The 23,044-nt window shown below is 40.4% G+C and overlaps 1 protein-coding gene across 1 annotated transcript; it reads right to left on the reverse strand.

Annotated features, from left to right (window-relative positions):
• Positions 1 to 2: 2 nt before the first annotated feature.
• Positions 3 to 22,487, reverse strand: LOC308283840 (heme-binding protein 1-like). Its single transcript, XM_080724342.1, has 4 exons — positions 22,151 to 22,487; positions 13,406 to 13,565; positions 3,937 to 4,120; positions 3 to 2,164 (listed from the first exon to the last, which is right to left on the reverse strand). The coding sequence occupies exons 1-4, from the start codon at positions 22,226 to 22,228 to the stop codon at positions 1,987 to 1,989; spliced, it is 600 nt and encodes a 199-aa protein (XP_080580468.1). The 5' UTR covers positions 22,229 to 22,487; the 3' UTR covers positions 3 to 1,986.
• Between the last annotated feature and the right edge of the window lie 557 nt (positions 22,488 to 23,044).

Consider the following 23,044-nt stretch of genomic DNA (forward strand, 5'->3'; position numbering starts at 1 on the left):
AACTAGATATACAAGCTTGCAATACGTTGCAGTTGCGAGCTTTTAAATCATGGGGGAGCCCGGTCAGTAAATATAGTTAAATATTTAAAATGAAATTCCATAACCAAAGAAGTACTTGAGACAGACAACATTTATTATAATAATGAAACACTGTTGAATCTGAACCATTATGTCCCCTCTATTCTCACAGAAAATCACATACCATATTACCACAGTCTCAAGAATCAATAAACACCAATGAAATCTTAAGCCTCAGAACACCACTGGTATTGACCACTGGTATTGAGTGATTTCTGGAACACCTACCATGTAGATTGGAAAAGAAAACCGAGAGATAGCAAAGTAATTTCCAAGTTATAAATGTCCGCCTATCCCTGCTCATAATCAAGAGAAAACATGAACTAATTCTAATTCTATTAGTCAGGGAATTTTAATAAAACCCTGGGAATAAATTCCTTACCAAACAATGTCTTCACCAATGTGTTCGTAAAGGTGTCAAGTAATATATCTAACAAAGATTGAAATTCAACATCCCTAGCAAAATATTTGACAGCTAGGGTAATTATGGGTCTCATTCACTTACTACACACTGTACTATAAGGGAGAAAATCACTCCCAAAAATATGCTTTAAGTAGCATGTTAGGGGTCTAACTAGGTGTTTTTAATTATTCTGAATCTATTGCAAGCATTTGTTTTGCACGAAAAACATTCATTGGGCCAAAATCAGACGCAAAAAAAACAATGGTTTAGTGACGAGTCATCACTTTTCACAAGGTGTATGGGGTCCATTTTTGGCCCAAGGAATGTTTTTCGTGCAAAACAAATGCTTGCAATGGATTCAGAATAATTAAAAACACCTAGTTAGACCCCTCACATCCCACTTAAAGCATATTTTTGGGAGTGATTTTTTCCCTTATAGTACAGTGTAAAGTGAATGAGACCCAGAATTACCCTAGCTGTCAAACATTTTGCTAGGGATATTGAATTTCAATCTTTGTTAGATATGTAACTAGACACCTTTACAAACACATTGGTGAAGAAATTGTTTGGTAAGGAATTTATTCCCAGATTTGACAGGTATTCTGCTAATTTTCCCTGACTATGGCTTAAGTCCTATTTTCTTTTCCAGTACTCTTTGAGGAAAGTAAGTTGTGCTTTTTGTCACCTATGTCCCATATATAGAGTGTGTGTGTGTGTGTGTGTGTGTGTGTGTGTGTGTGTGTGTGTGTGCGCGTGCGTGTATACGTATATGTGTGTATGTTTGTTTATTTATAGGCGCTATATATATGTATATACACACACACACACGGAACAGCTTTTTAACACTGAAATGTAGATACCCATTTATCTAGGAGGAAATATGCCTGTCACACCAACCTTATAAGTCTAATAAGAGCTCTACAAGGAGTCTATCAAGTCATGAGGATAAGCATTACGTAATTTGAAGTAGAATGAATAATGCACTATTTACAGAGATGGATGTCAGGTTCCTTACCTTGCATTACCCACTGTTATCACTAGGATCAACAAAGGCATCCAAGGACAAGGTTGTTGGGCTAGGGCTAGGCTATACCTTGAGCTAACGACTCAAAACCATTAGTCGCGGGCAAATTCTGTACATGAAATATCAAGTTATCACACATCCGCTTTCCATCAGGTTCAATACAATGCCTGCCTGGCGTTCCATTTTAGACTGAACAGTATAACTTATAATCTCAATAGTAGTTTCTTCGACATTTCTTTTCCATTATTGTTTACCTTGCATCTGAAAGCTTTGCTGAGTCAGCCCTTGTGGTGTCGTTTTTTGAAGTGGGAAATTCAAAATGTTCAAAATGCAGACCATTTATGCTTAAAACTCTTTCATGGTGTCATGTTGCTTAAGCCAGTCCAGTTCAGTTAGATGTACAAGACCAGGTGAGTAGGGGTAAATGAGTTTCAGTGAGGAACTCAGCATGACAACTGGATCTGAATACTGTAATTGATGTCTATGGCTCTTCTTGTAGAAACCACACCTCATTGCGGCGACCGTATGGTTTGAATGGTGGGTCATAGGGGCAGCAGAAGTACTGCTTGCGCTGAAAGGGTGCAGTCTCCCCCAGGGTGCGTGTCAGACGCAAGGCCTCCGCTCTATAGTCGGCCTCGGCTGCAAAGCCAGAAAACTGCCTGTGAACAGGGAGTAAAAGAGGTACCAGGTTAGTATTTTATCAATTTGGGAACCGATTCGGTAAAGAAAAAGGAAACAAATGTTTCCCCCTTTGTTTTTGCCGCTGAGGGCACCACCTCCTTTTTTGTGCGGAAACAGGAACTCGGTTTGGCTCCTCCCCTTTCTTAGTCCACTTCCTCCCGGATGCTTCTGTGTTTATTCCTACTAACAACAACACTACATGTTTAGGGCAGTCGTGCAAGTGGTGTCTTGAGGTTAGTATTCTATAGCAGCAATCATGGGGGCAGCTATCCTATCCCCATGTATCCACTAAAGAAAACAGAAGAAACAGCATTTGTCTACCTCTAATTTGTGGTTGTGGGTAAGCCAATCAGAGGCGGAGTAGAAGTGACATCTCACATTGTGTTTTATTTATTTATTCCACAGTATAAACCTGTGAAAATGTTTAAAATGTGTCAATTTGAGATTAAAATTACCTATCATATGTACATATTTTATGTTTGATTGGGGAGGCATTTAATAGGGTAGGTTCTGCTTATAGAGTTTTGAAGGCCTTGAGTCTATTCCATGAGGAGCAAGGTTATTATAGTTAACTAAAACTAAATAACGAAAACAAACAATTAAAAAAAACATTTTAGTTAACTGAACTAATTAAAAACTATAAACTAACTAAAACTAACATAATTATAGACAAAATGTTTTAGTTTTTCTCGTTAACTAACTAAATATAATATTATTTTAAATATGAGTTTTTATCTTTTTATAATTTTTTTATTACACAATAGGGCTACTTACTATGACCTTTTGGAATCTTGCACCTGACAAATAACCCAAAGTATGAACAAAACTAAAAATAACTAATAAACTAAAACTAAGTAAGCATTGTCATAAAAATAAAAACGAATAAAAACTGAATTTAAGAATAAAATAAAAAACGAAGTAAAACTATCAAGAAAATCCAAAACTATTATAACCTTGATGAGAAGATGGGTATTAGGACCAAGAAGGGCCTGGACAGGTGTGCACAGTTTTGGATAACTTTCAGTCATTTGCGCTGCAAGTGGCTTCCCAACCTCTGTTTTACTTGACATTTTTACCATCTCATGAATGTTACTTTATATTCACTGCACTCCAGACTAGAATCCATCCATAATTTATAACAAAAGGATTCCTATACTCAAAAGGTAGACAAGGTGTACTCTCAAGGTATACATTACGAGGTGATGCAGCTTTTGCAGTAATGCGGTGTGCAGACTTTATTCCCTCCTGTTGTCCTGCACCTGGGCCACATCGATGTGAGTGCCCTATCTCTATGAGGTGTCCATTTGTGTATAATAATAAGTGTCACATATAATTAACAAGCCCACCATTGGGAAAGTGGACAACTGCACTCTCCAGTACATTGATTTTCTAATTGATTACTGATTATCTATATATAGGGTGTACATGGTAAGGTAATGGAGGCAGATCGGTGCAAGCTTTGGGACTATACTGGATGACAAGTTGAACTTGTCTGTCTCTTGGTCATGCCATGGTGACCATGGTTTGTATTTGTATTATGAATTGCATATGTAATATTTACATATGTATTGTTATGTGTATGTATTACATTGTTGCTGTGACTGCAATGTGTCTGTAAAGCAAAATTCCCCTTTGGGACATTCAACATTTGCTTTACTCAATTAAATATGTATACTTAAATGCTAATATATCACTTAATGAAATCAAATGAAAGACGTAAATGAAATTGAAAACATAAAAGCACACTCACAGCACATAGACGGTCATGCCAGGCCGCTCTTCAACCTTGATGGCACTGTCAGTAGGAGTAGGAGGGCATTTCTGGTAGGGGGCCGGGATCTTCATGCCAACAGCCAGACGGCGAGTCAATACCCCGTCATCACGTGGGTACACTGTGATGATGATGGGAGGCGCTACACCCATTGGTTCACTTCCTGACATGGAGGTGTTGAAAGAAAAACAGTAGCAGACAGAGTACAAAAAAAGATGAAGTACAACTACCTAAAACGAATAATTCAATCCTACATAATATTACAATAAAAATCAAGATATTAAAGGACAACTTCTCTGATTTCTAACCTGAATCCTACTTTGTTTCCCCTGCGTCCCCCGACATCATTTTATTACATTATTACTTCTGCTCCCGTCTCCTCCAATCGCAGAATCTGTCATTTAAAGGATATTTCACTTTCAAACATTTTTGGGGGCATTTTAACGTCTACTCAGGCTTTAGTGTGCACCCCAAGTTGCTTGACTCAGTATTTAATCAATCCAATCCAGTCCACCACTATATACAGTAGCACATTTTACAACTGAGGTTTACAGTGCTGCACAGAAAATCATAAGCTAAATACACTGTATAGAAACATGCTAATAAACACAGAAAAAGAACAGCAAAATCACACAAAAATAAAACAATGAAACCGTGTAAGTAACAAAACATAGACCACAGAAACTCTCAAGTGGGATTAAAAGCCAAGGTATAAAGATGGGACTTAAAAAGACTATGGTGGCAACCAGATTAACATGGGAGGGTAGCGCATTTAGATATTTGATATTCATTTTACCAGACATGCCCCCTTCCTATACAAACCCATTGTAACTTCAACTGATATTGTCCTTCTAGTTGCGTGAGGGGGCTGTTTTTTAATTTTTACTTTTTTCATAATCTTTTTTTACATTTTGGAGGGGAAATTGCCTTTTTCTATGTAAAAGTAATCGAAAAACATGGCCTCCTCACGTATCAGGTGGGCAGTAGGAGTCACCAGAACCAAGGAGGTAGGGATGTTTTCGATGAATCTATCATGGTTAAAATGGGGTTCGAAGTTGCAATGGGTTTGTATAGGAAGGGCACGCAATAAAATGAATACCAAGGGCGCCTGCTGGCCTACTGGTCCAGGCACATACCACTTAGGCATTGCCACATAGGCATGGATGCCTGGCGGCGTCACTGGTTCGTTTCCCAATCCGGACGACCTTTCCCGTGTGTCACTCCGCATCTCACCCCCCATTTCCTATCAATAAAGGCATAAAAGCCTGAAAACAAATCTTAAAAAAAGAAGGAAAAAAAAAGAAATTAATATCAAATATCTAAATACTGAATCAAGCGTTCTTAAAAATTCTTTGGGTGCTCACAAAAGCCTGAGTAGATGATAAAATGACCCCAAACATGTTTGAAAGTGAAATATCCCGTTAAATAGCAAAGTGGTTTAAGTGCATGGAGGTTTAACTAATGCAACACCCATGACTAATTCAAAGTTTAAATACAACCCCTTTACACCGTGCGCCTCACTTTGTGCTCAGGTATCTTGCCATTTACTTCCACAATTGGAAGTTAAACGAAGTTAAACACTTTATAAATACTTCACAGATAAGATTATGCTTCACAAGAATGTTGGTGCAATTAAAACATTTGAATAAGTTATGCATGGATGCACACGTTTCTCTTTCAATTTACAAGACATTTCCTCGTGCTGACTCTTAATGCTGTGTTTTTAAGCTGGGCAACCAGCTTCGGTAATCAGGTCATTTTCTTAGACGACCATTGATTACCTCTTCTGGATAGGCTATCCATGTACATGGTACTGAGCTAAGGGCCAATCGCAGGACAGTACCCCAGGAGTGCCCTTCCAGACAATGGGGCGAGAGTCCAGGCTATGGGGGAAATTAGCAGTGTTGGCAAAAGTACTCAAATGTTTGTTGTCCCTGCTTAGCATTGACTTAGCATTGACAACATTGTCATGATCGTAAAACTATCTAGTTTTAACGTTCAGAACGTTTTCTTTTTGGACAATAAAACATTGACAGCCAGGGGGGAAAAAAATCCATGAAGGACACGGAATGCAATCGTTCACTCGCCGTTGGAAAATTGACTTATTAGACTATTCTGGATGTGTGGCTAACGGCTAACGCTAACGTTAGCTAGCGCTAGCTGCAGGCTAACGCAGGCATGTTATACACAATTACTCATGGAATAAAACGGCGACCCAATTCACTAAAATGTGATAAAGCCACAAAAGCATCTCAAAATATCTAGGCTACATTTCACATAAACGCCAGAGCTTAACTCTGCATGTAAATAGGACTTTTTTTAATTAATGTGAGAGATCGTGACATATTTTTGTTGGTCCTCCCAGAATATGGCTAACATGCTAGTCCTAGCCAGCCTGTATTAGCCCTTTGTAGCCAAATGCGGTAATATCGAGACTCCATTACTTAGCGATATTTATTCCGGTATTTATTCAGTTAATTTAATGCCACGTATGTTCCAAATGAACAATTATTAACCACGTAATGTTGTTATAATGATTTAATCTATTATTTATTTATTATCCCGTTTTCTTCTTCTCGGGCTTTGGAGGAAAAAATGATCCGCTTGCTTCCTGCCTGGAGGCGTCTGTGACTTCCGCAAATGCTGCGGTCCTTTCCTTTGTTGTTGAGTTAGCTTAGCATTGAATAGAACAGTATCCACGTCCAGAGCGTTTTTTTGGACAATAAAACATTGACAGGAATGACAGCCAGGGGGAAAAATCTATCAGAAGGACACATGGAATGTAATCGTTCCTTTGCCGTCGGAAAGTTGACTTATTAGACTATTCTGGATGACTGTTTATTAGTGGCTAACGGCTAACGCTAGCTAGCGCTAGCTGCAGGCTAATGTAGCTATCGTATAAACAACTGGGTTACTGGAATAAAACGTGATCCAACTTTATTTTTGCCAATCTATGAAAATCTACAAGCTCACAATGCGAGGTGGTTGAGCCTGTAGATTGTGGTTTATTATCAGAGTCAGATGATCCTTCACGTAGTTACACAAACACTGAGACCCAAGTTACACAAAGCACTTAGCATAGCTACAGTTAGCTATCTTAGGTGTTAATGTCCAGTTTCGAGCAGTAATTCACACAGTTACTGTGTGTGAATTATTTAGAAACTGACCATTAACACCTGAAGACTATTGGCAAACGTGGGCTTATGACAGCAGAACAAAGGATTACATTTGGGCATTATGAGAAAGAGATAGAATAGTAGTTCTCGTTTATTGATACCAGTGGTGGAAAAAGTACTCACATACTATACTCAAGTAAAAGTATCAGCACTAACTAAAGTTTTCAAGTAAATGTAGTGGAGTAAAAGTATGATATTTGGATCCGAGATGTATTGTGGAGTAGAAGTAAAAGTATTGGAAATAGGAAACAGGTACAGTACAGTACATGTAACGGAAGCTTTTCCCCAATAAATAAATAAATACATTCACAACAAAATACATGCTAACTCGGTATCATAGCTGTATGTCTATAAGCATCCACACCACAGTTGCACATAATTATTAATTAAAGCATAGCTGTGTAATTTGAATAGCCAATGTGTTAGTTTCGAGGCAATTCACAGTTATTGTGACGGTGATAAAACAATAGAACTCAAGTATTGTTTTGAAATAGGCCAATGTTAGTTTCGAAACAATTCACACAGTTACTGTGTGAGTTAAAGTGGTTTATGTATAGGCCTATTTTATATTATAATTTGTAAATAAGTTTTGAAATAAATGTGGCCTAGTGGAGTAGAAGTTAAAATATTGGAAATTGGATTTACTAAAATAAAGTACAAATAGCCAAGTTCTCCAAGTTAGAATGTATGTACTTTTCCAACACTGTGTAAACGTTTGTGTTCTCATGCCAATAAAGCTTCTTTGAATTGAAGATTGAATTGAAGATTGCTCCCCATGTGGCGGAGTACACAATAATGGTAAATAAAGTAGCTTACTCTAAAATAATCCATCCATCCATCCATCCATCCATCTTCAACCGCTTATCCAGCATCGGGTCACTGGGGTAACAGTTCCAACTGAGATTTCTAGAGTTCCTTAATAATAATAATTAAAATAAACAATACTAATGATTATAATTGCGACCGTCAGGTCGCAGTTACTATGAAAACCTCCACCGCCTGTCTGTCCGTCAGTCTGTCTGTCACGTCACATCACACTTTTTTGCCCCTATCCATGTGAAATTTTCCACACACAATCCTTGTCTGCCAATCCACAACCTCCACCCTTCCAGGGACCCCCGCAGCTCCAGGGACCCCCGCCAAATTTTTTAAAACACATTTTTGAATACTGCTCCTACAGTTTTTGCCCTAAAATCACACAAATCGCTACACAGTATGTCTACACTTATCTCATCGACATGGATCTGTCCCATATAGCGCCACCATCAGGTCGATTTTTTTAACACATTTTTGGACCTAAACTTTTTTTTTTTCTAATTTTTTTTTCAAACTTTTTTTTTTTTTTCAAAAAGATTTTTTTTTCCAAACTTTTGAGACCAGCTCATAAATTGACTGTGACATCTGCCCAGCTTATATATTGACTGTGTCAATTCTTGTTTTTTTTATGGCCAAAGGCTGGTTCTGTTTTGTGATGTCAGGCACGTAGCAGCATGTGCTGTGATTGGTCTATTTTGAGGAAACAGACATAGATACAGACAGATATGAAAACCCTGTTGGCCTTCAACCAAGCCATAAAAATGGTCTCTAAAAATCATGAAAAACAAAATGGTGCCAATGTACTCCATCTCTTGTATCTAATCATATTAGCCACATTATCCCTGGTGTACCTAATAGAAAGTAATATCTGAAAACCTCCCAGGATGGCACCACCTGACCATTGAACTCAATGGAGGAGGAAGGGCCGGTCGCTCGTTCTAAATGGGCAAAAGTTTTCAAAATGTTAAACATTTTATTTTCAATTGTTAAAAGCAGGAGAAATACGCATCACGATGAATTGTGAGCTTGTAGACTGTCTATTTTTGTTTTTTGTCACATGACAGCGTATATAGGACTTAAGTGGTGCTGTCTCCCGACCCACTTCACCCTGGTCGGTCTCAAAGGAAACAATCCCTCTCTTGTGACTTCACTGTCAGACTTTCACATTTGCTAATATAGAAACAAAATGTATGTTAAAACTTATGTTTTGGATTTATCCAAAATGTATGCAAATCAATATCTCTATAGTCATGTGATCAAGACAGTTATCTCTCATATTTCATATTCCATCCTAATTGGCTAACATTGGCTTCCAAAGTTTGCAGGATTGGTCCGTTTTGAATAAAATGCCTCAAATCATGAACGCAGCATGTGCTTTCTGTTAAATGTTGCACGCACATTCCCACATGGAACAAATGCCATGCTTTTCACTTTGCCTTTTTATAGAGCTACCAGCAGCTTGACTCAAATCATGAAATGCCTCAAATCATGAATGCAGTGTCCGATTGCCGTGAAAGGCCGAAGAAGACACGTAGTCAGGGAAAATTAGCAGAATACCTGTCAAATCTGGGAATAAATTCCTTACCAAACAATTTCTTCACCAATGTGTTCGTAAAGGTGTCTAGTAACATATCTAACAAAGATTGAAATTCAACATCCCTAGCAAAATGTTTGACAGCTAGGGTAATTCTGGGTCTCATTCACTTACTATACACTGTACTATAAGGGAGTATACACTGTACTATAAGGGAGAAACACTAGGTGTTTCTAATTATTCTGAATCCATTGCAAGCTTTTTTTTTGCACGAAAAACATTCCTTGGGCCAAAAATTTACCCCATACACCTTGTGAAAAGTGATGACTCATCACTAAACCAAGCGTCTAAGTAAGCAATTTACCCCGAGTGAGAGGACATTATGCTCTCATAATGTCCGCAGTGATGGTGTTATCGGACGAGGCGCAGCCGAGTCCGATAACACCATCACTCAGGACATTATGAGAGCATAATGTCCGACCCCGAGTGGTAAATAGCTTTTCTACCACTTTTTCCCGTATACATGAAAGAAAACACATAGTTGTAACTTGCAAGGATCTTAAGTTACAATCATTATTGCCTATAAAACTTCCGCGAGACAGCAGATAGTTCCACAAACAACATCTTCTACTCACCAACAGATGGCGCCAACTCCATACTAATCCATGCGTGTAGCTTACAGCTAAGCTAACGTCAGTTAGAAGTACCGTTCCGGCCGTAAATAGAGGCTGTTCGCTTCCAGAAAGGCATAGGTTCAGAGAAAAGGGGCTTTAAAGTTGGCGGATTGCATTGGATCCAAATAAATCGGCGACTATAGCATGCACGTTAGTAAACATAGGACCGTTGCCACCGTCATTTGTTGGTTGGGGGAAAGGACCTCCTGAAGTCCCCGGATGTACACTGAGGCGCATTGATCTCGGACACACAACTTTGCGGCAGTTGTCCTCTGATAACCTCCGGAATTTAGCCAATCAGAATCCAGTATTTGAACACGTGACTCGAAAAAGTGGTAGAATCTCTCTTTTGGGTCTCGACCTAAAAGGTTTGGGAACCACTGCAGTAACCTACCAGACCTGGCGGAGACCTGTGCTCGGAAGAGCACTGCTTCTAGTTGTGGTTGTAACTCATGGTTAGCCTGGGTTTAGTTAAATTGATGCCAATTACAAATGTTCTCTTGGTATTTCTCTGGAGGCTGGAGAGTGTTGTGTCTATTTGGCTTAGGGTGAGCTATTGACTACATCCAGGGGAGAGCCTCCAGGGCCTTTTGACAGAAAGAGCATAGCCTGTTTCATGTTTGCTGTTAAGTATTTATTTATTTATATCTTAAATAAAGCTTATATTTGCAAGGATTATGATTATGGGGTTTTGGAGGTGAATAACAGAAACAGTGTTCTTGGATATCGGCTAACCCTTACACTGGCCACTCTCATTTTAGAACAAGAAGCTACTATTCTGATCGTAAATTAAAGATTGAAATAAGAAAACTAAAAACTAATTATCTACATATTTACACAGTACCTGAGCTAAGATATAAAGGTGCGTGAGCATAGCAGCAGATGTACTGTATACTGTGCATGATTGATATAATTATGGACGTTAGTTAAGGTGCTAAAAAAAGGACAAAAGTCAGTGCATTGTACATGGGATTAAGGTGCAAAATGTCAATGCGTGTCAACCGAATAATCCACAAAGTAAAGTAAAGTAGACTCCGCAATCCGCAAGTAGGTCCTTGAGGAAGAGCAAAGAAAAAAAGGCAAATCACTTGTCCCTGGTATATTCCACAGGTAGGTCCAAGGAAGAGCAATGGTCTGAGACCAGCCTGACAACACTGCCTGTCATCAGGCCCATGCCTTGTTCAGCAGTCTGGTGGGTGAAAGCTGTTCATGAACCTGGTGGTGCTGCTCTTGATATTGCATTAGGCCCCCTTGACTGGCTGCAGTCGTTGTAGAGGGTTGAACAGTTTGTGTCTTGGATGGTGCTTGTCCTTGATGATGCACTGGGCTTTGAGTTCCTGGAGCGCTGAGAGCTCGCCTCCCCATTATGCGCTCTGCCGATCACACTACTCGCTGTAGGCTTATCTTTTCTCAGGCAGTACAGTTTCCATACCAGACCGTAATACAGCCCAATAGAACGCCTTCAACAGAGCTGTTGTAGTACAGCCTGAGGATGCGGTATGTCTCCTACTCCGAATCTCTTCAGGCGGTGAGCCAGTACAGTCGCTACTGAGCCTTTAATGTGACAGTCCATATTTATGACATATAATATACATGGAGATCTGTTGCCTTACACATAAAGTGACTGACGCCACGGACAGAACGTCCCATACAAGAAGATGGTAAATGGTGCATTTTTTATATAGCGCTTTTATCCAAATCGCTTTTACATAGATTGTGCATTACATTCACCCATTCACGCACACATTCATACACCGGTGGCAGAGGAAACCATGCAAGGCACCATCCTACTCACCGGGAGCAACTAGGGGTTCAGAGTCTTGCCCAAGGACTCTTCGACATTAACTCAGGGGGAGCCCGGATTCGAACTGGGAACCCTTCGGGAACCCTTCGTGTTCTAATAACGGTTTCTCTACCCCTGAGCTATGCCGCCGAATGCATATCTATGCATATCTATGCATATCTATGCCGAAGATATGCACATGTGTCGTATTTGCACCGATCACTTTGCATAGGTGCGTTTTCTTCTTCAAACTTGAAAACTTTGTGTGTTGTGTGTTGTAGTGTGTGGATCTCCATACATGGAAATCCGTGCCAATTTATTTTGGCTTTGGTTTAATCTCCTTTCCCACTTGCCCTCCTTCTACTTCCCTTTCTTTTTTTTTTTCGCTCCTTGGAGCTATATTTATACTACTCCTACAGATTTTGTGCAAACATCACGCAAATCAGAACGCATTATCTCTATAGTCAAGATGGATCTGTCAGATCTTTCATTTTCCATCCTCATTATTTGTCCACTGTGAAATGATGTCATGAGGCTCCATATAGCCCTTCAGTGTCTTAATCAAGGACACTATGGCAAGAGGTCACTGGAGTGGGGGTATACAATATTGTGAGAAACTAACTTTGCAATATTGTCGGTTTTATGGAATATATTGTAATAATTTCACCAGAGATGCCGATCTGCATATATCTCTAAACCTCATTACTGTAGCTCCAGTCGGAGCTACTGACTCTCACAATCATTCTACCAATGATTAGGGATATTTTAGAGGGTCAACTAAGGCAACTAGTAGTTCAATACTCTGGTCGTTTCAACTTGACACCTCTGTGAACACAGAATGTGCGTGCAAGACCAGTTACCAATAAGTCATTAAATAGTTGTGTTATTTAACAGCTGACTAAACTGTTTTACTGATTAGTGACACAAATGCAAGCCCTGCTAGTTTTCATTTTCTATGTTTTAGTAATACAATACGACAGATATCAACGTCTTGATTGCAGTATGTGTACATTGCGATATCAATGCTGAAATAAAAATATTGTGCTGTCCTACACTAGAGATACAATCCATGCCTGCGGCTGCATGACCTTGCTCGTGCTCTTTCTTACCCAGGGGTGTCGCACACAAATTCTGGGCCCTGGGTACAAGGATTCACTGCAGGGCCCCCATGAATGTTCTTCATAGGGGGAGGGGGTTTAACCCATTTAGACTGGGAACGCATTATTATGCATTATTTTGTGCTATAACTATTGAAAAAAACAGCAGATATACAAGCTCACTGGGAGCTTGTAGATCTGCTATTTTTGAAATATCTTGAAAATAATAAGTCTTTGAATATTTCAAATCCTTTTTTCAATAGCTAAAGTATAAAATGATTAAGCCCCTCAACCTTGGGCCCTAGTAACTCAGTCCCACTTTCCCCCCCCCCCTTGCGACACCCTTGCTTGCTGGTGCTCTCTCTTACCACAGTCCACACCATCCTCCTTGGTGGTGTTGCTCCCGCCAACATACATCAGCAGCCTCCGGATCAACTCCCCCGTCACTTGGTCGAAGTTCCTCCCCTCGGAGTATATCGTGGCGTATTTCGCAGCATCATACCGCCGCACCTCGTAGCTAACACCGTCCTGTGGAGCAATCACAGTGAGTGGACGAGGACGTTCAGAAGGCAAACCACAGCTACAACACACATACATGCCCATTACACACACACATGGAAGCAAGCAAGCAGGCAGGCTGGTACGCCTGCATGTTCAGCTGAGAGGTTGCATGAGCATGTACACACACACACACACACACACACACACACACACACACACACACACACACACACACACACACACGCCTACTGTATGCACAGATGTGCAAACATACAGTCAAATCCTCAATCCTGTTGATTTATTGAGTGTACAAATGTAACCAAATAGACCCTGTGGTCGGGTCCATGGACCACTGTCCACATACAGAACAATCCTCTGTGTTACTTGTAACTCTGAGAGTGTACAGAATGTAACCAAATGGACCCTATGGGTCCATCCCTGTTGAATTAGCTTAACTTAATTTAGCTGTTCTGTTCCTGAGGATAAGCGTGGGAGGGAGGTGAAGCTGAAATGCGATTCATCTCTGATACATTCATGTTGAGCTGACAGACTGCTCAGAGGGACACATGCTTGGCACTCGCCGGGTTTGTGTTTGAGGCTTAATTGTGTCAGTTTCCATTGTGTGTTAGATATTTGTGTGTGTGTGTGTGTGTGTGTGTGTGTGTGTGCGTGCGTGCGTGCGTGCGTGCGTGCGTGCGTGCGTGCATGCGTTTCTGTGTGTTTGTGTGTGTGTGCGTGCGTGCGCGCAGCTGTGTGCTTGAGAAGAACACAGGGTACAGCCAAATGTCTATGCACTGGATGGAATTGCAGATCAAACATTTATGTTGATTTGAGTCCTCTGCTCACACAGCCCTGTAGGGTTCAATCAACCTAAAGAGAATAATGGGCCTGGGATGCATCTTACGTAACATTAACACAGACACACACGTACACACACACACACACACACACACACACACACACACACACACACACACACACACACACACACACACACACAGGGTTAATGTGATGGACCTGATTTGCATCACGTAGGGTTAATGTGGAGTAGAGTCAGGACATACAACACACACACACACACACACACACACACACACACACACACACACACACACACACACACAATGGGGTTAATGTGATGGACAAGAGTCGCATTGCGTTATCTAGTGAGGTTAATGTGGAGCAGAGTATCTCCCCTACACAACGGCTACAATATGCTTAGTTTGAATCCAGTCTACTGAGTACACATTTGCCTCTGAGAGTGTAAAGATTGACCAAATTGGTCCCACATTCTCAGAGATAAATGGACACTGCAGGTTTGCAATGAACTCGTCCTTGGCATATGGATGCTTTGCATGTAAATCTGTTTCAGATTTAGATGTCAGATTGCCTGTGCACTTTCATTCATAAAACCAACTAAAACAACCCAGATCAATACAGTGCAAATAATTTAGTTACTAGGATGAAATTATCAATAGAGTTAAAGGAGCTATAGTCAACTTTTTCTTGAAAAACGGATGCTAAAATAAAAATAATGTTTCGAAAATATTTTATAAAACAATAAGCTTCATATATGTGTTTCTATTCAAAAATGACCACAAAAAGCGTAAAATAATGATAAAATAATCATTTTGGCCATTGTCAGATCGACACTTTGTTTACATTCTAGTCTATAGACTAGGATGTAAACAAAGTGTCAGCCCTACAATGAAAAAGTTGACTATAGCTCCTTTAAAGGTAGAGTGATATTATTTGTTAAAATAAGTGTTATTAGCTCTATATTCTAATTGTAATCATTGCTAGAGTATTTGTTCAGCAACAGTGTAGGTTTACAAGATGAGACCACTGTCAGTTTACCTTGTATGGATTATGTGGTCGACACTCGCTGACATTTCGCACCTTAATCCTCCCAATGTATGAATGAATGAACCATTGTAAAGCGCTTTGAGCACTTGGAAAAGCGCTATAAAAATGCAATTCATTATTAATCCCATGTATAACACGCTGACCTTTTCTTTTCTTTTTTTTTCACACCTTAACTAACGTCCATAGTATAGATGGGTGTCTGGTCCACGTCACGTTTGATTCGGTACCAAAATTAGCCAATGAAACCAGGCTTAACCAGCGCTCCCCAAAACAACAGGTTTGGGGATTGGACGGACTGATTACATGATACAGTCACCTGTGCATTTAGTCTCAATGTTTGTAAACAAGAAACCCGTCTATATCACGTACAGTATACATCTGCTGTTATGCCCATGCACCTACAGTATATATCTTTACCACAGGCACTACAAGGGCACACAGGGCCATATTTTCGCACAAGTCATCTAAATCTGCAATTTGGGGGTTTAGCATTTAGGAAGGGGCGTTCCCGAGCAAAGGTTGCTATTTTGGACACTTTATCCCTAGAAACACCTGCACTACCCGTTACATTATGCATAGGTGTGGTTTGGGCGTTACAATAACAAAACCAATCACCGTGCCAGATGCCATTGCCTTTAAGAGAAGATTGCGCAACCCGTTATCCCCAGTGCAATCTTGAGCCCTCTCCCTCTCTGCTCATGGAAGAGCATGTTGCCTTGGAATAAAATAATATTTGATACAGAGAATTATGAAGAACATTCATAAAGACATTCATTATTTACAATGACAGTGAGATACTTGTTGCACTAACTAGCATTGACTGCTATGGTCTCTTTTTGTAAGACACTTTATGTATATATATTTATATATTATTCCCCCCCCCCTCTCTTGATGCACCTCCTCTTTATTGGTACTGTACTGCTCTTGTTTATTTCCTCCTATCTATCTTTTTTTCTTACTTCTCTGTAACTTTGTAAATAACTGTATACTGCTGTGCTACAACTGGACAACTGAATTTCCCCCTTGGGATAATAAAGGTATCTATCTATCTATCTATCTATCTATCTATTCAGGAGCCTTCCGGTCTCTCCAGCTCTTTACTAAAGAGAATAAACGTTCAGGTCGTGATCCCAATTTCATCCAGTCAGGAGAGAGAACTCATACAGGATACAGGATAATCAAGTGAAATGATCAAATTGAAGGTGATAAATATTTGGATGAAATTGGTGACCAACCTGAAAAAAATACTTTCTGTTTATTAAAGTGTTGGAGAGATGGGGAGATGACTGTTACAGAACAAAAACAAGCAACTTTTTGTTTGAAAAAGAAATATTGCTTACTGCTCCTTTAATAAAACAATGTGTGTGCGTGTATGTGTGTAGGCTACATAGTTAAATTCTAACCTCACTCTACTACAGCTCAGTGGCAAATTACTATCTAACAAACATGTAAGAAAGTTCTTAAAACACCTCAGCATCCATATTCTGTGGAAAGCCTCAGCAGAAAATAGCAAATCTACTAGCTCTGAGTTGGGTGTTTTCAGCTAAGATATTTAATGTAGAGCAAAAACAGAAACATCACTAGTAATATACCGGTACACTAGAGCCCTGAGGGACTCTGGTCAACCACGTACAGGGTTTAAGTGGTTAAGTAGGTCCATATCTTCATGAACACAGTATAGCTACAGTAATTACATGTTATCCAGAAGTTTTAACATGTGACAGGTGGCTAAGCTCCTGCATAGTAATTATCAAGCTGTGCACTTTACGGCATGTCACTGGGGCCACCATTAGCATTGCATAAAGGTGACATACAAGACAACCAGTCTAAATTCAGTAAAGAAAGGCAATTAGTATTGTCATTGTGTGTGCACATTTGTTTTTATTTGTTTGTGTGTGTGTGCGTGCGTGCGTGCGTGCGTGCGTGCGTGCGTGCGTGCGTGCGTGCGTGCGTGCGTGCGTGTGTGTGTGCACTCATGCGTGCACGTGTGTGTGTATGTGTGCATGTGCTCATGGGTGCGTATGGGAATGTGTGTGTGTGCATGGGTGTGTGCGGCTATATATACATAAGGGCAAGAAGCGCGGTCGCGCTGATACAACAGAGACTGACACAATATGTCCATACAGACAGTAAATTGTATGGAATTCCCAGATATGGGCTTAATATTGATCTCCATATATGGGCTTAAAAGGGACATGGACGGAATTTGTTTGCAAGTCTAACTCGCGTCGCGACAACCACGGTAACATGTCATTAGGTCGAACACCCTTTGGATTGACCACCAAACTCTAACCCAAACCCCAATCCTAACCTCAGTAAAACTATGCCTAATCTAACCCTAACCCTAGACCTAACCTCAGTAACCGTGACGCGGGTGATTATCTAACCTGCAGACGCTCGCGGATGATTATCTAACCTGCCAACGCTGTTCGACCCAACGGGAGTTCGACCTATGGGGCCGTCCCCGATAACCACACTGGTTATCATGAGACTGTCCATATATGGGCATTCCCAGATATGGGCTTAATATTGATGACATCAGGGATCTTGGCCATATATGGAGCGTAACATGAGGCGTGACATGAGGCGTGTTTTCAAACTACCGTCGCAATAATGATCACTCTGCTCCGATTTAGTTTGACAAGAGGCACAATCAAACTGGAAATATTTAAATTATCCTGTAATTTCACATCCTGATAAAATAATCAACTCTGTAATTAATTATTCGTTTATTTTTATTATTTCATTCATCACTGACATTAAATCACACAAACCTCTGATTTACGTGTGTGTGTGTGTGTGTGTGTGTGTGTGTGTGTGTGTGTGTGTGTGTGTGTGTGTGTGTGTGTGTGTGTGTGTGTGTGTGTGTGTGTGTGTGTGTGTGTATGTGTGTGTGTGGTTCATCTGTATTCTATGTCCCTTTTAATTAAGCCCCTAAGGTGCTGGAGTCAAGCTGGCTCACCATAGATCAGGTGACATGCTCTGATTTCAATACCTGACACCAATCAAGTCCAGAGATTTTACCATACTTAAAGCGTGGTCTTTCAAGTATGACTTGTGATTGTGGTTTCACTTTTCCCTTGTCACAGATCGCTATAGAGAGATAAATATGACATTGTAACTAGAAAAACATGCTCCTCTGAGCTCTCCACCAGGCCCGCTAGGCTACCACTACCCAGAGCCAGAAAACGTTGGAAGTCAAAATAGGAAATTGGAATGGAATATGACAAATCTGACTGATACATCCTGATCACATTACTCCGGAGGGGTTTTGACTGGTCTCAGCATTCTTTTTTTGCCTTTCTGTTTCAAACAGTAACCTAGTTATTTTATTTTGTGTCAGAACAGATTTCAGCTATTTCCATCTTGTAAGCAGTACCGCAGCCTCAGGGCCCGGAACAACAGGCACTGGGACAACTATTTCCACCAGGCAACCAGGTTTATGAACAAGATATATTAAAGGCATGTTGCATAAATATATATACTGTATACTGGTCTAAATAGGGGATTGTGCACACCAAAACTATATGAAGCTAATGCAGGCTTTTGAGTTATGTGCGTGTGGTGTGTGTGTGTGACAACCCAGTCATTTGTGACCCGGCATCGAAGCGTGTCAATGGACGTGCTAGTATGGATAGACATGATATCCAAAGCGGCCGTCAGCCTATAAAAAGATGTCTGTGGACACGGCCGCTAAATCAAAGTCCTTTATAACTTTGTAGTCTGTTCTGCCGTTCTCTGTATAGCGTTGTGTGTAAGTCTACTGTCAGCCCCAAAGCTAAGGCCACTGAGCAGCTACTCGAAACCATGATAACAGATTCCATAGCCTGTGGCAAAGCATGCGCAGGGACTCCAAATCTCTTGTGTTTACTCAAAAACGATAATGAAAAACTGAAATTTGGGAAAAGAGACAAATGGTGTTCGTCACTGCATATCTACAAAATATGATAATGGTAATATGGCCTGGTGCAAAGTCAGAGTAATTGCTCAACCCCCTGACGGAGAAAGGTGCAGATCAGACAGACTGACAGAAAGAGGTTCCTTTTTTTCTATTCTTTTATTGTTGCAAGAATGTCAAGGAGCCAAAACCAAAACAAATGTACTCTTGTTTACCAGTATATCTGATGTAACAAATCTTCTCTTGAATCTCTTTCTCGCATGGATAAAAGTGTCTGATTTGGTCACTTGATACCCTGAATGTGTGGTCAATTGAGCTGGCAGCTCTTTTGTTTCCATCTGTCTAGCTTTGTCTCCTGTCAAAAGGTAGACATTAGTCAAGCTCTTGAAACCCAATATACAGAAGTATGTCAAACAAATCCAATTTCAAAGCTTGTATGTACCGTGACTTTATATCACTATATAATAGGCTACACGGGCACAGTAGGTTATGGGAGCATATAGGCATAATCTTGAAATGGCAATTAGGTACTGCTTCAGTTAACAGTACACATGGCTGGGCCCACTGGAGTGTGCACAGACAAACACAGTTGCACTCATGCACATGCGCACGCATGCGCACGCACACACACACACACACACGCATGTGCACACACATGCGCGCATGCACACACACACACACGCACACACACACACACGCACACACACACACACACACACACACACACACACACACACACACACAACACACACACACACACACACACACACACACACACACACACACACACACACACACACACACACACACACACACTCAGAAACACAAGTGGGGTAAACAAAATGGTAACAAAGAGGTAGGAGAGAGAGAGAGAGAGAGAGAGAGAGAGAGAGAGAGAGAGAGAGAATGACAGACACAGAGGGCATGACCTTGTTCTTGTGTGATCTCAGTGTCTTACTACAGTACGTCATTCCCCTAATTACCTAAATGGTTAGTGTATCAGAATACACACACTGACTTCACATTCAAGTTCAAGATTTATCAATAAACAGACAGCCAGACGCACACGCACTCTCTCTCACACACACACACACACACACACACACACACACACACACACACACACACACACACACACACACACACACACACACACACACACATCTGTGTACTGTACATGTATACAAAGGCATTATCAGTGAGATATGTGGCACAGCATCTCATAATAAAACAGAATAGATATGATATGTCAGAATATTATTGTATAGGGCATGGCAGTGGGGTGGTCAACTGTGCCGCTAAAAATCATCCATTCATTTTTCCCATAGAGATTTAAAAATCACACCCGTGTGAACTGAGCGGTGGTTTACCCACCTCATAGATCATGTGTACCGATTTTTGTGACATTTGAAGAAAATATGTAGGAAAAGGAGCAAAAAGTGTGTTTTGGAGAAAATTCAAGATGGCGGAAAATCTATCCTGGCGCAAATGGGCGTGGCTTATATGGGGAGATGCGTCTTGACCCAAGGAATCCAGGGAAAAAAGAATTTTAATTTTCCGATCTACGGTTCAAGAGTTACGGGGCAAAACGCAAAGTGGGCCGTTATAGCGCCACCATGAGGCCGAGTGATTTTTGGATTCATTCTTAAAATCATTATGAATCTCCTCTCCGAGGTTTGAAACTGTAGCTCCTATGGTTTACGAGAGAAAAATACTTGAAAGTGATTTCTTGCATTGTCCCATTATAAGTCAATGGGGACAATTAAGCGTCGTTTTTTGCCGATTACGTCGGCATGGTAAGGCGGATCGGAACGAAAGGTAATAGCACACCATTCCCGGCCGAGCGGCACATTTTGATGTATATATTGCGCGAGTGGCGTAAATGGTGCGGCACTAGTTACGCGCCGAAGTTTAGGCTACATACAGACACAGACGGACGGACGGAGACCCACACACACGGCCACGTATAGGAGCGTTGTGACCACCGCTCAAAAAATATTTAGGCTATATCAATTAACCTATTTTAAGCCTAGAATCTAGCCTTCCATGGAATCCTGGTGAATCATGACCATAAAACCTTTGATTCTGTGAACATTTTTTATATTTAATTATATGCCCTGGCCTACTATATTAAGAGGTTAATAGCATGTTAAATTGTTTCTTCTTTTTGGTCTCAAGATAAATGTTTAGCATGTTAAATTGTTTCTTCTTTTTGGTCTCAAGATAAATGTTTGCATATGTTTATACACTCTATGCCAGAGGCCCTGATACACCCCACTGTGACGAAGCAGGAGCCCCATAGGTCACAAGCAATTAACTGAACAGACTGAACTGAACAGTCAATCAGGGGTTATATGGTTGTGCTCATTTAAAGAGTTAAAGCTCCCAAAACGATTGAAAAACCGAATTAAACACATTATAAATATAAGCCTAACATGTAATAGGATAAAAGAGGGGCCTACATCTTAAAATGTTTGTCTGTTATTATGGATTTTAGATTGTCTTTTATTGTGCTTTTTTGTGGTTTGATGTTGCACTGCAAGTGGCTGAGGGGGAACGGTAGGCCTATTTTATATTCTTTATGTATGAATTGAAATTGACAAATAAAGTGATTCTGACAACATCAATTGACAGTTATCGGTATGCTTCTGTCAGCACACACTTGCAAAAGAGTCACAATATATGGTTAAACAAATTCAATACTATAGGCTATCCATTCCAAGGACATTAGAAAACGATGCATTAAGTAGCCTTGGCTACAAGTCAAAGCTTATTATCAAAACCATATTGTAGCCTAGTCTATAAGTTGAAGACTATGATGAGTATCAGCACAACAACAATAACCTACCTTTGCGTCATTGCTGAGCAATTTATATTCCGTCTCATCGATGTTTCCGAAGACGGAGTTCTTCATCATTCCAAACATCTCTTTGGACAGGTCTCCTCTCCTCTCCGCGCACTGCCTGTTTACACCTGTTCTCTTATGTTGATTGTTGCGCTTCTAAAAACAAGTTGTTCCTACACAGTAACAGTCCTCCTACTCTGTTGACACCTTGGTATGGGACTATCCAGATGTTTAGCAAAGACCAATTTATCTTACAAGGATTTGTGCGCAGTTTGCTCCAGTTAACTATGTAAATAACCCCCTCTTTTTCATATAGCCCGATTTTGTTTCTAAGGAAGTTACGTTTAAACAAATGAATTTACTGTGTCAAACGCAAGCGTTTAAACAAATGACTTCACTCTCCTTCGTCAAACGGAGTAATAGCCAGCATCCAGTTTGACCAGAGGTGGCTCCACCCCCTCCCTCCCTCCCTCCTTCGCTCTTAAATGTAGGCCTACCTCTTGTCCTCTTATCCACTTGACAACCACTTACAGCATATTACCATCATCAATCATAGGCTACTATAAACAATTTACAATGGTATGCCGACGGAGACATTTTCCACGACTTAGTTTGTTTATTGGCGTGAATTGACCCTAGGGCTCAGGTTGCACTGCATAAAAAATGTATGTTAACTTGAATAGCTAATGAGGTGCAGGGATGTGTGACTGTAGGAACTCATGTCTTCCTATTTCATATGTCCGAGAAAACGTCAAGTTGGCTGGCATTAGTTGGCACTGGCAATCAATAGGCTTGCATCCTTTCCTTCTTGCTTTTTTATGACTAGTTTTAAGATTTCTTTATTCAGATCGGTCATTTAGAGTATATAGGCATATACTAGATTATTTTTCTGCACTA

Source organism: Nannobrachium achirus (assembly GCF_963921795.1).
Source record: "Nannobrachium achirus genome assembly, chromosome: 4".
Classification (NCBI taxonomy): Eukaryota; Metazoa; Chordata; class Actinopteri; order Myctophiformes; family Myctophidae; genus Nannobrachium; species Nannobrachium achirus.